The sequence below is a fragment of the Syngnathus scovelli genome, chromosome 10 (assembly GCF_024217435.2).
Source record: "Syngnathus scovelli strain Florida chromosome 10, RoL_Ssco_1.2, whole genome shotgun sequence".
NCBI lineage: Eukaryota > Metazoa > Chordata > Actinopteri > Syngnathiformes > Syngnathidae > Syngnathus > Syngnathus scovelli.
Window position 1 is genome coordinate 7,974,092 of NC_090856.1, and position 14,884 is coordinate 7,988,975.

General features: G+C 40.5%; 1 protein-coding gene and 1 long non-coding RNA gene across 2 annotated transcripts; both read left to right on the top strand.

Moving 5' to 3' along the window:
* Positions 1 to 9,163: 9,163 nt before the first annotated feature.
* On the top strand, positions 9,164 to 11,828 carry LOC125971095 (uncharacterized protein C2orf72). The gene is made up of 3 exons (XM_049724044.2): positions 9,164 to 10,266; positions 10,700 to 10,804; positions 11,264 to 11,828. Exons 1-3 carry the CDS (start codon positions 9,621 to 9,623, stop codon positions 11,344 to 11,346), a joined length of 834 nt encoding a protein of 277 aa, XP_049580001.1. The 5' UTR covers positions 9,164 to 9,620; the 3' UTR covers positions 11,347 to 11,828.
* Positions 11,829 to 11,995: 167 nt separating this feature from the next.
* On the top strand, positions 11,996 to 14,231 carry LOC125971109 (uncharacterized). The gene is made up of 2 exons (XR_007482353.1): positions 11,996 to 13,697; positions 13,918 to 14,231. It is a non-coding gene; the product is annotated as an uncharacterized lncRNA (long non-coding RNA).
* Positions 14,232 to 14,884: the final 653 nt, after the last annotated feature.

Consider the following 14,884-nt stretch of genomic DNA (forward strand, 5'->3'; position numbering starts at 1 on the left):
TGTTTAAGCAACCATTTATTGCAACATCTTGTCCCAGTCTCAGGTCTGTTGTATTAGCACGCCATCCAAATGATCTTTGATGTGGTGTTGAGCTCATGCATGCGGTCTGACATTTTCCTGAATGGTTAAGTGTGTGTGGAGAGCCAACTGATTCAGACTTCCTCTGGCTGTGTGCGTGTGTGTGTGTGTGTGCGTGTGTGTGCGTGTGTGTGCGTGTTTGCACACGTGTGTGCGTCGTCCTCAGGGGTTTATCAAATGCAATACAGTGAGCCCCCATTTATCTCCCCGGATATGTTCCAGACCAACACGCAATAGATGAAAACCTGTGATATGACTGACTGTATACACATTTTTTTTTAAATACAATATATATAGTGGTGCCTGCCTGCGAGTTCAACTTGTTTCTTGACAACTCAAAACACATGCAAATCATCTTTCTCCTTTGGAATCAATAGAAATGCAATTAATCTGTTCCAGCCTCCCACAAAAAACAAACAAAACTGTAAAATGTTTAAGTATTAAGCACTATTGTAATTTGTAAACATTTAGTAATAAGAATTAAATAGGATGTAAAGAACTGAACTGGCTTACTTTGCCTTAATTCATACTGATCGGCGCAGGTACCCAGTAAGCTGACATAATATTTTTTGTTCCTCCCAAATGATAAAGAATATATGCCTGAGTATTATATATATATATATGTCCACAGTAATGTGTTTTCATTGTTTGTTAGCATTAAGTGAATTAGACTTTCCAAATACAAAAAGCTATGGGGACGTTTTTAATTTAATACTCTAGTTTGACAGAAAATTTTTGGTGGCAGCAAAAAGGAGCCTTTCTTACACATTGTGGAAATGAAAAAACAACTCAAACAATTCTCCAAACAAAAGGTAATAAGTACTTGCTTCATTTTGTCACTTCTAGTTGAGGTTTGCTGTTAACAAATATTACAGAGTATTTCACTGACAAGCAAAAGATGCTCACTAGCAGTTTTCACTCCCTCACTGCCACTTAAAGGAAGTCTTTTGTCATACAATCTTTCTTTTGGTCTTTGTCATCTTTTTGCTTGTGGGAGCGGAAACAGGATGGTCCCACCTTTACAGAAAAAACACGCCTCTCTTTTTCCACATTTAAGTGCCGGGAAATGAACACTGAATGAAGCTTAAATTTGTTTAAGCTAAGACTGGATGTGAATCCTAACAAAGCTTTTTATTTAGGTGTGTGTTTTTTTTCTCAAATAGTATGATACAGGATGTGTCCCAGCAGTGTAAATACAGATAATCAGATATTTCCAATCAGAATCAGTTCTTCTCCAGACATTGATCAAAATCCAATAAGCGTCACGTCTCTGTCGTTTGCAGTCCAATACAAAACAACCAAAGCACAATAACTACAACAACAACAACAAAAACACTACATTAAAATTAAACTATAACAAGTACAAACATTTAAATTTGCTTCTAAAGCACTAAATAATAACTCCGTCCGCTCCAGGGGTCAAACTGTTGCCACCATAAAACTTTATTAGCTGTACGTGCAATGTTTGGCATCCTTAACTGTCGTAGTGTAAAACAGAAGTTAATCACACCTACTAGTAAATTGTAAATACTCTACTACAATGAAACAGTCTTAACATCAATGCCGAAGGTGTAATGCGAAGTTTTACAACTGCGGGATGATCATGTTTAACTGTCATACAAGTGTATGAGGCCCTAGAAGAGAGCATTGATCAAGGTATATTTGCATGTTACAAGACTTTTTTTGTGGATGGACATAGAGGATGTACAAAGTGGTCCTACGTGACCGTAAAGATGCTGATTGTAGAAAAGGCAAACTCCAGCTGCTCTGACACCCACCGAATGTCATCTTTGATCCCAGTAGTGAACGCGTCTATTTGTGTCGCCTCCAAAAACGTCCAACGGGAAGCGCGAGGCGGTCGTCTGTCGAGGCGGTAAATATTCAGGATGTGGGTTTTTCTGGAGGAATTTCATCTGTGATGATACACTCGGCCACAGACTGTCTTTGTTTGTCATTAGCCTTTTCTTCCCTTTCATGTTGCCAAATGCTGTGGAGCTACTTCATCGAGTTAAAATACCTTAATGATAACACAATATTTTTATAATCTGTAAAAACAAACTAGAGCAGTCAGTGGAGCGTAGACCTCCACTAAAGCCAAATAATGATGACAGATAGTAGTGTAGATTCTTCCCTCAGAATTAAGCAGCTAATGTAGTACTGGATGTCAAAACCTGCAACTGCATGTATGTGCATGTTGTCGACACAGGCGTGCAAGAGCATGGCACATCCCTCCCCGAGTCCTCCCAGAAACCACAATGATAAGCACCTGGACTCCCACACGCTGCCACTTAGCTTCAATTGGTGCTAAACTGGTCAATTGGAGCGGTGGCTAGCATTACTGCAGGGAAGTGGTGAATGAAGTCTTTTCACGACTGCATGCATACTGGAACTGAAAGCTTGAGATGAACAGATCCTTTATGGACACATGAGAGGATCGCACACGCTGGGCAGAATGGAGGATGTAATACACTCGCACGTGTCTGGGCCACACACGGTGACCTGCGCCACATGTGCCCGTGTTCACCCCTCATCCTAACATCTAGCCTTGGTTCTCTCTATCCGGGCCACACTCCTCGCCGACTTTGATGCAGGCTTTATTTCGTAGCGTGTACAACAATAATCTTCTTCACCCCTCCAATAGAGCGAGCCGGGCGAAGAAAGACCCTGCTCTCGACGCTTTACTTTATCTGGTGCCCCCAAAATGCTAGCCGGCCGCCCCTGAAAAGAACCCAAATCCCTCTCGTATGCGACAAAACAACACTGTAGCCCTTTCAGTGTGCCGGCCCACATGGAAACAGTCCTTTCTGTCCTTGGCGGACTCTGTGTCGGTCTTTCCATTCGCTCAGCACACATGTTGACACTGTTTGTTGCGGGTTAAGATGCCCTCTATGGGGCATTGTTCCCCTTGTAGCTTCTCTCTCATTGAGTTTTTCCTGCCTCGCTTGCTGAGCTAGAGAGAAGCGAAAGCACTGAAAGACCCCTGGATAGCAGTCAGCACTCCAGGGGGCCTTTCTACACGCAGAGCCCTCGCCAAAGGACTTCATTGTGGGTCGCAGCAGGCAGCCAGAGAGGGCTGCGTGCTGGAAGTATTGTACTGCTGCAGAGACCCACGTCACTCTCTGCAAAAAGGTCAAAGTTGAACCCCCACTTACTCACGGGTTGCTCTGTACCTGCCATGCCTGTCTTCTTCCTTTTCGTCCATGCAGAAACACAGATGCATAATTAAGACTCTTAACATTGAGAGGTAGCAGAGGGACTAATTCGATGCACTTTTTCACTAATGGCTAATACAATTAACTGAGGGACTAACGAGCAAAGCAGGTAACAAGCTCCCATGTGCACTTTACCAGATGTCAGCACTTGAGCAAGATTAAAATCTAACGAAAACACCAAAAGAGCTTTGATGGCATCCCATCGTTGTTGATATGGGCTTATGAATCACAAGTGTGTGTTTGCGTGTGTGCGTACAGGTGACCATGCACAAGTAAGATAACTCAGATGGTGAAAGAGCTTGTCAAACATTTACATCTATGCTGAGCCAGATCTCACCCCTATCTGCTTATCTGGACACCCTTGTGCATGGAGGGAATGCTGGCGGGCTCTCATGCCTCTATGCACCATCAGCATAAACACACGAGTATGACACAAGAACCCATTCAGAGGTCTTAAGAGTCCCTCATTGGTCTCTTCCATTTACAGTATACAGTACAGATAAGGTTTTGATTTGCAATCACTAGACAAATAATTCAGAAGATGTATCAAAAGTAGGTATCTTTCCTTCTTTTGCTGGTATTTTTTACATGTTCCGCTCCATTATCCAGACGTGCTAAGGGAGCATATTACATGGTGGACACAGGTTACATCATTGCTAAATTCCTCCTTTTTTGGAGTGATCCTCTCTTCTTCATTATGAACATTCCTGAGTGCACAAAGGCAGCTAATGTCACTATAGCAACTGTGCGGTGTTTAGCACGGAGGAGAGCCACCGGAGATGGGTGCTGTCAGCGGTGATGTACGAGAGTGACCTCACATTAACAGTACATGAGCCTCTTAAACCTTGACCCGCATCCCCTCACACCACTACAGTGGGCCCTCAGTCAACGCTGTCCTCTCTGCAAAATGCTCATTGTGTTGGGAAGGCCCATTGTGACTGTTGGGAGGGGGGGGGCAGCGCTAACTCATGTACATTCCCCCTGCTAACCTCCTGGCCATGTCCAGCGCCTGGGGCCAGTCGAGGGATCCCCCACGGGGGGCCACTTCCTTTCAAGCCTCCCTCCATGACCTTCCGAGTGTCCCGCTGCTAGAAATGTGTCGTCTCCTTTGGGTGTCTTTTTAGGCGTGTCACCGTGTCGGGCCCCTGATGCAACTATTTGTTGATATGATAACTTGATTAGATATCAGGATGGATGATGTTTTGTCAGCAGTACCCTGGAAGCCAATTTTTCATCTGCTCGGGAGCCCCAAATTAGGGGGATTGGAAAATTAATGCTGATACTACAAAAGCTTTCTTTATTTACACGATGGCCAAGCATTAATATATGGTGAAGTTGAACGCATTTCTAGATTTTTATCAGTCGCATAAGTGGTTCGAAAATTTAGTTCAAAGCTTCCAAAGTCAGCGTTCGACCCACTGAGCCACATAGCTGTGTTTCCTAATCAATCAGGCTTTCAAAGTCAATTAATCTCCAAGCAGTCACGATTTTTGACAGCTGTCCCAAAATTGACTCTTTGCTGTTATGCTTCTGGTTCTTTGGTTTTCTTCACTTTTGGTCACTAATAGTGATAACAAATTAAAAGCAGATTTATTCTTTTAGATTCTCTTTAAACTGACATCTCCACACCAGCAGTTGTTTTGTTGAGCTCCAAATCGTTTTCTCACCAAATGCATCTGTTATATTTTATTTCTGAGCACAATTTGTGGCTACATCTGACTAATGGGCCTCTGAACTGAAGGTTGTTATTCTTATTAATGCATGTGTGCACCTGCACATTGGAACCTACGATTCAATTAATGCAACCAAGGTCCGCATTTCAAATGTGGCCTAATTTGCATCATAGAAAGCCGCCTCAATATTTGACCCTGACGCCCAGATGAAAAAAATTCTTCCCGCTTGAAACAAGATGTACCCCTCTGAGACTTCACGGTTTGTTCAATGCCATGAATACAAGCAGGGAGTGCTTACATTTTTTTTTTTAATTATATTCTATGAATTGTACTGTCAGCTGTCTATCACGACACATAACAGGAAGTGAAAAAAAAAGTTAATGGCTGTATTTGAACAATAAGAAATTATACAAGCCATTGTGAAGGATTTTGCAACTCTTTTCCAATTTAGCATACACAAGTCAACCCTGGTGCCAGTAATAACACCAGGGCTTGAAAACATATTGACTTGAATGACAACACCTCATCCTCCTTTCGGGACTGTGCAGCTTGTCAGCTTGGTGACCTCTGAGCAAGCTCGGAATGCAGGTTTCATGTGACATATTCAAGATTTGGCCATCTGTGACAATCCACCCACCCCCACATCACCACACTTACTCGCACTGAGCCCTGATGTATTTTTTGTGAACAAGTGCTCTGTGTCTACACTCACTGTCCTGGAAAGGTTGCTTTACTCTTGCTTGCTTGTTTGCTTTTGGTCTACGTCTCGGGGCTGACCGCACACGGCTGATAAAACGCCCTCAGCCTTTGTTTTCTTTTTTCTTTTCTTCCATTTATTGTCTGTGAGTTCATTTTTAACACATTGGCCTTACAAAAATATATATTTACCACCTTTACTTCTTTGTTAGACCCAAAACATCAGATGTTCAACTTCCATTCACAGGTCAAATTTTATTTATTAATAGGATTCTTTGTCAGGTTTTACAATTTCATTTGCTTTAATTTCCATTTCTGGAATGAGTTAATATCAGCAGGTCTTATATACCGGTCATCATATTCAGCATTTTTTTTATTATTATCGTTGAAATCATAAGTTCCCACCTGTAAAAGAAGAAAACTCACTGAAATTGTCAATAAAAGTACAGTGAACACTTTAAATTATTTTCTAAGATAATTTATTTTTCACTAACAAACCAGGATTTTTTAAAAAAAAATTATTATTTTTTTTTAAACAATCAGATAGATGAAAAAGTGGCTAGATGGCTGAATGGCTGCTTTCACGCCACTATTATTGGGGATGTGCTATCACCTAGCGGGTAAAAACTGCACGTCAAGCACATGACATTGTTTTCCCCTCAAATTGTGGCGCACTAGCGTCATCTAGAGGAAATTACTGAGCGGAAATGCACGATGTGTCAAGTTTTACTGTGGTTTATTGGTCAGAAATGTTGAAAGTTTTGTGCAGATGGTGTCTGGGATTATCTCTATAAATGTTTTGTTCTTTTCCTGCCAATAGTCAGCCATTTCTTCTGGCCAAAACTTTGTGCAGCTGTAATTTCAAACCTATTATTCCCATCTGTGCCTCTTGGGATTGTCAAGAATCGGACAGACATTCACATCCTAAACTTTTCAATCCACTCCACGACTGCAACTCTTGTTTTCTTGTGATGACAAACAGGAAAGATTGTTTGGGCGCTTTTCCAACATGAAGTTTTGCTTTATTTGCTTGCTTACTTTGGAATGATTGTGTTGGTAGGTCAGAGAGCGATGCAACTATGTCAACGTGATTATTGTTGTGATTGTGCAGCTAGTCAACTCTGAGTAGTTCAATTGCTTTTTGCCACATATTTCTTTCAGGAGTGGGTGAACTTTGGTGCTCATGTGGCACAATTGATATTTAAAAGAGGCAGACAGGATTGGTTCTTGGTAAAGTATGTATCAACTATTAGAAGACTCTTGATGATGAATGCCTGGATGGAGCAGGCTCCACGTGGCCCTGAGGCCAAAATTTGTCGGGCCCTATTTTAGACTTGTGGGTGTAGCAAGTGAGATGAAATGGAAACTATGAAGCTAAAACAAATAGTGATGTGATATTTTAGCAGTGGTGTGCTTTTTTCCCCCCTTCTTTTTTTAAATCTAAAATTAGGGAACCAATTTAGTGACAAGCCATTGTAGCCCTCACCATGTGTGTTTTATTTCTCACGTTGTTTTTCAACGAACGTTTGCAATAAAGAGACAGAATTTTCATTTGTTCGTTGGACGAGGCTTTCTGGTTTTTCATGTTTTTGTTTTGCTTTTTGCTTTGTATGTCTACGGTTCACCAAATACATCTTCTCAGGTTTCGGGGACATCATGCCATGGAGAAAAACTTCCTGTTCGCCATTGAAGGGGCAACCGCACTTGCAGCATTCTTTGATGACAGGTGGTTATTATTGAATTGGGTGTTTGTGTGTTTGTGTGTAATTGGCCGAAAATACACAACAAGAATTATGATTCCTGTTTTGGAATATTTTCTGCTCCATAGTCTTGCCTAAGCAGTTTTCAGAGCGCATGAATGTGACGGAAGAAAGCATCCGCAGAAGAGGAAGGAGAAACTGGTGTTCTGGTGTCAGAGAGCAAAATAACAAGTGTGCAATTTTACTAAGTTTATTTCTAAGTTTATATGTATAGCCCTAAATCACAAGCAGTCTCAAAGGGCTTCACATAGACAAAAATTGACAATTATTCTCAAAGCATCCCCTGATCTTCAGCTCCCAAAAGGGCAAGGAAATCTCAAAAAAACTCTACCAGGGGAAAATGAGAAACCTTGAGAAGGGACCACAGATGGAAGGATCCCCCTTTCAGGAACACCTGAATTGGTCCACGAGAATCCAGATATCCACTGTCAGCTTGGGTGCCACCTAACCACCTCCCCAGCCGGAGAGGGGTGGGGGGAGGGGGGGTGGTGAGAGGGAGCGAAAACAAACTCCAGCCGAATCGGCCACTACAGGTTAATTGAAGGCCATATCATAGAAATGTGTCTTTAAACGTGTCTTGAATGTTTCTACTAAGGTAGCAGTTCTTATATCCATTGGTAGGGCACTGGGACTATGAATAATTGATTCCTATTAAGAACACATTGAATATGTTCATTTATTTTGTTCGCTCCCCCCCCCCCCCAAAAAAAATATATATTTGAAAAAATGGTAAACAAGCGCTAATGAAAAACGAGGCAGCTTTGCAATTGACTATGCAATGCTAGCATCACTTCTCTGTTCAGGCTGCTTAGTACAATCCTGTTTGGCTAAATCAACAATGAATCAAGTGAGCTGCATTTAACGTTGGTGTTGACCTATATGTAAAAATGTACTTTTCTAAAACTCGTATAACAGTGTAAAATTGTTGATCAAAAGAGTGCCTGTAAGGTCGAAAATTGTTTTATGTGAAGACACTATTTTGGTGTATAGAAAAAAATATATATATTATCATGCTGCTATTCATAACTAGTTGGGTTTTTTTTTCTCTCTACCAGTTTGTCTGGGACTAAATATCACTGTGACTGGTCCAAGAGGCATTCTTGACCCACAGATGCTACTGCACTTAAACAAGGAGGTGAGTATATGAACCTCACTTACTAACACAACAGAGACTTTGGAAACAAACACAGCTCACTCAATAATCAACGCCGGTACAAAGGTTTGTATTTGTTTAGGTATTTGTTTTTTGGCAGACCTGCAGGTTATATTATTAATTCATTACTAGTGAGACTATTTGTGAAGTGCACAATGGTATTTCAAACTGACAGCACCTTTTTAATGAAGGAAAAGGCATTTGTGGATTAACGGATTAGGCTCTTGGGAACTCAGCAGAAGGAGTTTTTTTTCTTTTTATCATCATAGAAAGTCAAGGGTCGCTTTAGCTTTCCCAGTCGCCATCCTGCATAGAAGTAGGGCTCTTGATTTAAAGTGTTGCTTTAGTCGTAATTATGTCCCTTCTTTTCACCGCAAAGGCAGTACAACATAGGAAGAAAGGGAGGACTTTTCTCCATGTGGATACTCTCAGTCAAGAGTGACCTCTGTACCATGACATTTCATCATCTAAACTTTATGCCAATGATTACTACACAACAACATGTGATTTTGATTGGAGTTTGCACACATTCACATATGTTTTCATTTACAGAAATAACTATTTTTCTTATAAAACCTTTATTTGACTTTGAGATCTGATTGTGTGGCATGTACCTATTTCTATACATAGACTCCTTAGTAGTCAGTGTATCCGCCATGTTGGATGTGGCGGATCACGTGATAACTTCAGTTTTCGTATGTGGTGGCACCATATGGAAATAGGGAAACCACCTTGGTAGCAACAATAATAATTATCACAACAATAATCGGTAATTTTATTCGCAGGATTGGGCTATAATCGTCAAATATATAGATGTGTCTGGTTCATTTTCGGAATCCGCGAGTTGGTCACGCCCACCAAGAGAGGTAGCCAATAGAAATAGACGTTGATCTCCGAGTTCCGCTCCTTAGACGCGCCCACTGTAATTGCCTCAGACAACCGTGCGAACGTGTCGGGTCTGTACGCATGGCACTGAGGTGTCACTCACAGCTTGTTCCTCGAGTCTGGTTTGACCAGTCGCAGTCCACTCCACGCAGGCAAGGCAGCCATGTCGGAGGAGAGCGAGTTTGAGAGGACGCTCGCTTCAATTGGAGGTAAAGAGAGGATCTATTTGGTGAGCGATGCAGCAGAAAGGAATGATGCGACAGAAAGCGATGCCGACGTTCTGCGGGAGTTCATCAACGATTTGTTTGGCGACCAAAGGCCCCTTCCAACCGTCTGTGCGGGCGAGCTCAGCCACGTCTGTCACAAGGGCCACGGGGACAAGCCTTCCCAGGGGACTCCCGACGATATAAACTCGGGAGCCCGCCCGAATAGCACTCAGAGGACAATTATCAAACAAACGAGCTGCTCCAGCCGGCGCAGAACCATCGATTGTCCCGCTATCGTGTTCCTTTTCAGACAGAATTTCATCAGCGATGTGGGCATAAAGGAGGTCCTCAAAGACGTCCGGGCGCGCACCAAAGGAGCCAGCAGCACTGTGCCGGCCTTGATTGGATTAGTGCGCCTCAACGCGGGGCAGAGCGACGAGAGCCGCCGGTGCGTCCTTCAACTGGAGACGCTCATCCGCAAGGTGTTCCCGCAGCATCCGTCGGACGCGGTATGGGTGGGATCGTTCATCCCCGGTACGCCGGACAACGTACTCGACATCAAGAAGAACGTCTGTCGAGCCATAGCCTATTCCCAAACCGCAGGTATGCACCCATTAGTATGTTTTGGTCATAATAGCGAGCATTAAACACGGCTTTTTAAAACAGCGAGGCGATGTTAAACTTCGTGGGACATGTAGAATGAAAATGAAAGTATTACCTCATTACAATTACGCGTGCATTTTCTTATTATGAATAGTATGAAATGTATCCCCGCCCCCCCACCCCCATGACGGCTGCTTTCTCAATATGTGTTGTAAGTGATAATGTTGATTGAACTTAAGATCCGTCAGCCATAAATTCACTAATGAGTGCCAACATCCGGCAGACAAATGAAAGTAGGTCATAGCATGACATTCACAAGACCACTACTTCCCCCTAAAAAAAGAAAGTCCAAGAACAAAAAGGAGCTTTCATGGGATAATAAAGCTTTCAAGATAATTTGCAAATTTTTTGAATGCTCATTATTTCTTTTCAGATATTACCCAGGATCACAGGAACCCGCTTTTGTGGCCTTTCCAGTGTTTGCTCAGGTCCAATAGAGGAGGGGCAGCCAACAGTCCCCCAACCAACAAGCGAAGAGGTTAGCAATATGTCAATGACAGGACTTGACCAACATGAACACTCCCACAGCAACACCATCTGTTTTGCAACCTTGATTCATTCGATCGCCGCGCTACTTTCACTTCTAAATTTATTCCACCTTAAACGCCATGGGAGAAAAGCAGGCTGCACCCACACCCAGTTTAGACAACATGCTGGTCATCCTGTGAGTTTCCTTAGTTCAAAGAGATGTGTGCATATTTTCACAACAGTTTTCAGATGTTTTGATTCTCATTCAGCCAACTTTACTGATTGAAGGTGGGCAATTCACTTACAGGTCCAAAATCACGTCAATAGGTAAACATTCAAGAGGGAAATCCAAGTTAAAAAAAAAAAAAAAACTTTCCGATAATAATGTTTTGTGTACCCCCACTAGTCAATATACTGATTCACATTGGGTACCATATCACAGCACTTTTTTTCCGTTGTTGTTTTCCAGGTGACTCTGGAAGTGTAGATGTGAGCATCCCCTTGAAAAGTAATGCTGGACCTAATGAAGAATCAGTCACAACAGACGCTTGACCAAAAACCCAAATACTGTGAACAATAACGTTGGAACAAGCTGCCGTCAGAGACATCAGTTTGTCTGGTGCTCAAGTTTCTCAGTCCTGAGCCGAACGGCTACAATGTAATACTGACATGCCTTATCATGACATTTAAATGCCGCCTTGCGTATGTGCACACTTTCAAGAAAGTACAATCAGTTATCATTCACAATTTTATTACTAGTTCAACAAAACTGCTGTTATGGAATTTGTGTTAGTTATTTGAGCTACTGATAGTCTCCAAAATACGTTATCAACAGTTGTTATATTTTTGTTAAAAAGCCTCTCAGAATTGAATGACTGTCTTTTGTCTCACTGAAATTGTTTTTTCAAACATACATGTGCCTTAGATTTGTGCTTTTGACAACTGTAGAAGTTAACACATTTGTTCTAACGTAAATATTTATTAGACTTATGGATTCTGCATTACTATTTGAATAAAAAATGTCCACCATTTTGGCTGTGTCATCAAAGACATTCCTTTTTTTCCATTCTAAGAACTGATGCTGGGACTTAACATGTCTGAGTACTTTGTAACCAAGTGTATCTGTTGCTAAGAGATCAAGGCGAAGTTCTTCTGCATTCTGGAGGCCCAGGGCCCCACTTTTAGAAGGTAAGAAGGCTTCTTCATTCATAAACTGTGGCCTCCGCACTGTAGTGGTATTGTCTTTCCCGACCCCAAATTTAATTATGTAGAGATGGTTGTTTATTTGTTCAACAGAGAATTATTTTTGTATTTTTAAGGTATATAAGGTATTTTAAGGTATACTGTATAAGGTATTTTTTATGGTATTTAAGGTATTGTGTGGAGATGGACTCCAACACGTTTTTATGTTGGAACATAAGACCTAACAAAGGCCCATATTGTTTTTTTTATAATACAAGATAATAGTAATTTCTTAAAGAAGGTCAGATAGGCTTTTGCAACAATAAGTTATGAGAGGAAGGGAGGAATCAGATAAGAGCTGCAGCTCCAGCTGGGAGTTCAAGGAATTTTCTGGAGCTAGACAATGAGCTGAGTTGGAGGAAGTGAATGAGAGACAACAACCTGGAATGGATACATTGTGTGGTAACAATAAAGGGATGATGAGGTTTAAATTATTATTTTTTTTAAAGTGCAAATGGTGATAAATCATACAGCTAATAGAGAGTAGACGGCTACAAGATAAACAACAAATATTTAGGTCATTAAATGTAGGAGATAAATGGACCAATAACAAGGAATAGGGAAAATGTTTGAACATGTGAATACATTAAATTGGTAGGTAATAAAGCATTTTAGGCCAATTTATTTGCATAATGAATATTAAGAGAAATTGAGCAGTTGAACCATTTTGGGAGGATTGCAGGTGCACTATTTTGAAAATGACAAATGATTTGAACAAGGGGGTGAATTGGACAGGAGAAAAAGATAATATTAAAAGATGCACTGAACAAAGTCATGACAGAGATCAATTTGAATTGGGTTCAAGCACTCCCTCTCGCATTGATGTGTGTGCATGTCATATGCATATGTTAATGCCCGAATTGACACTCTCATACCTGCAGCCACCACTATTTCCCCAACCCTGACAAAAGGACATGTTTAATCTGTGTTTGTTTTTATTTGGTTTATGTATGTTGTTGTGTTCCTTGCATTCGCTCTTTGTGTATCCGCCTGATTACTATTGTTATTGAGAAATGTGACTTAGATTGACCTCCCCCCTATAATTCAATATTCCCGTGTTCATGACACACTTTGTGAGTTTGTCCTTGCCTTTTGGTTGACCTCTGTCGGGGTCAGAAGGGGGACTGAAGAGGGAGCAACAGCAATGTGTATATACTCTTATTTGTTTATACAAACTTACTTACCTTATCATATCAATCATTGTGTAAATATTCTTATTAATTTATACAACCATAGTTGCTCCATCAAATTACAGACACACCCCACAGAGCTGGTAATTTTCCTTTACACATCAGGCACAGCTCAGTAACTTCATGACACATTGATACAAAACATTCAGTAGATAACAGGACATTCAGGAGGTAAAAGAACAAGTATTCACTATAAATTCACTAATGAGTGCCAATACCGGGCAGACAAATGAAAATAGTTCATAACATGACATTCACAAGACCGCTACTTCATCCTAAAAAAAAAAGTCCAAAGAACAAAAGGAGCTTTGATGGGATAATAAAGCTTTCAAGATAATTTGCAAATTTGTTGAATGCTCATTATTTCTTTCCAGATATTTCCCAGGATCACGGGAGCCTGCTTTTGTGGTCTTTCCAGTATTTGTTCGGGTCTAATAGAGGAGGAGCAGCCAACAGTCAACAAGCAAAGAGGTTAGCAACATGTCAATGACAGGACTTGACTTACTGATCGAAGGTGGGCAATTCGCTTCCAGGTCCAAAATCACATTTAGCTTCATTCAAGGGGAAAGTCAAGTTAAAAAAAAAAAAAAAAAATGTCCAATAATAATATTCTGTGTGCCCCCACTAATCAATATACTGACTCACATTGGCTACCATATCACAGCACCTTTTTTCTGTTGTTATTTTCTAGGTGACAATCAGTTATCATGCACAATTTTATTACTAGTTGAGCAAAACTGCTGTTCTGGATTTTGTGTTAAGTTATTTGAGCTGCTGATAGTCTCCAAAATACGTTATCAACAGTTGTTATATTTTTGTTAAAAAGCCTGTCAGAATCAAATGACTGTCTTTTGTTTCACAGAAATTGTTTTTTGAAACATACTGTGCCTTAGAGTTGTGCTTTTGACAACTGTAGAAGTTAACAAATTTGCTCTAATGTTGTAACTAATTATTAGACTTATGGATTCTGCATACACATTTGAATAAAAAATGTCCACCATTTTGGCTGTGTCGTCAAAGACATTCCTTTTTTTCCATTCTAAGAACTGGTGCTGGGACTTACCATGTCTGAGTACTTTGTAACCAAGGGTATCTTTTGCTAAGAGATTAAGTATTTTATGAAGTAGAATGTAGTGGCGACTTGTGTAGTTTGAGCCCAAACTACAAAATCAACCTACTTAAATGTTAAATAATTGGACAATTAAATGATGAATTATAATAAAATTATTGATCTTATTTCTTGACTTCATATAATTCATGACGTTATAAATTGTTTAATTGCTTTTTTTGTTTCATAGAAATTATCATCATTATTTGGTGAATTGATTTTTACCTAATCGAATTTATTAAATTGGTCAAATAAAATTGACATGAATTATTGAATGAAATAGGCTTTACATTTCATATTTTATTAAATCAAAAGGCACTGATGGATGAGATGGTGAGTTGGATCAATTATAATTGATATTATATTTTATCAATGCATACAAATTTCTAGTATCTATTTGTCTTGGTATGTATTTAATATATTTACTGGTGTTTTGACACAAACAACATTTGTCTTGGTATGTATTTAATATATTTACTAGTGTTTTGACGCGAACAAGTACTACTCGTGCAGCTGATGCACGGCAGCGCGTTTGTGGAAAAGCCTATCT

What these genes read in the sequence shown, in the direction of transcription:
- LOC125971095 (XM_049724044.2), top strand. Translation starts at nt 9,621, where the DNA reads ATGTCGGAGGAGAGCGAGTTTGAGAGGACGCTCGCTTCAATTGGAGGT. An exon ending in AGCCTATTCCCAAACCGCAG is followed by an intron (nt 10,267 to 10,699) that starts GTATGCACCCAT and finishes ATTTCTTTTCAG; the next exon opens with ATATTACCCAGGATCACAGG. An exon ending in CCCAACCAACAAGCGAAGAG is followed by an intron (nt 10,805 to 11,263) that starts GTTAGCAATATG and finishes GTTGTTTTCCAG; the next exon opens with GTGACTCTGGAAGTGTAGAT.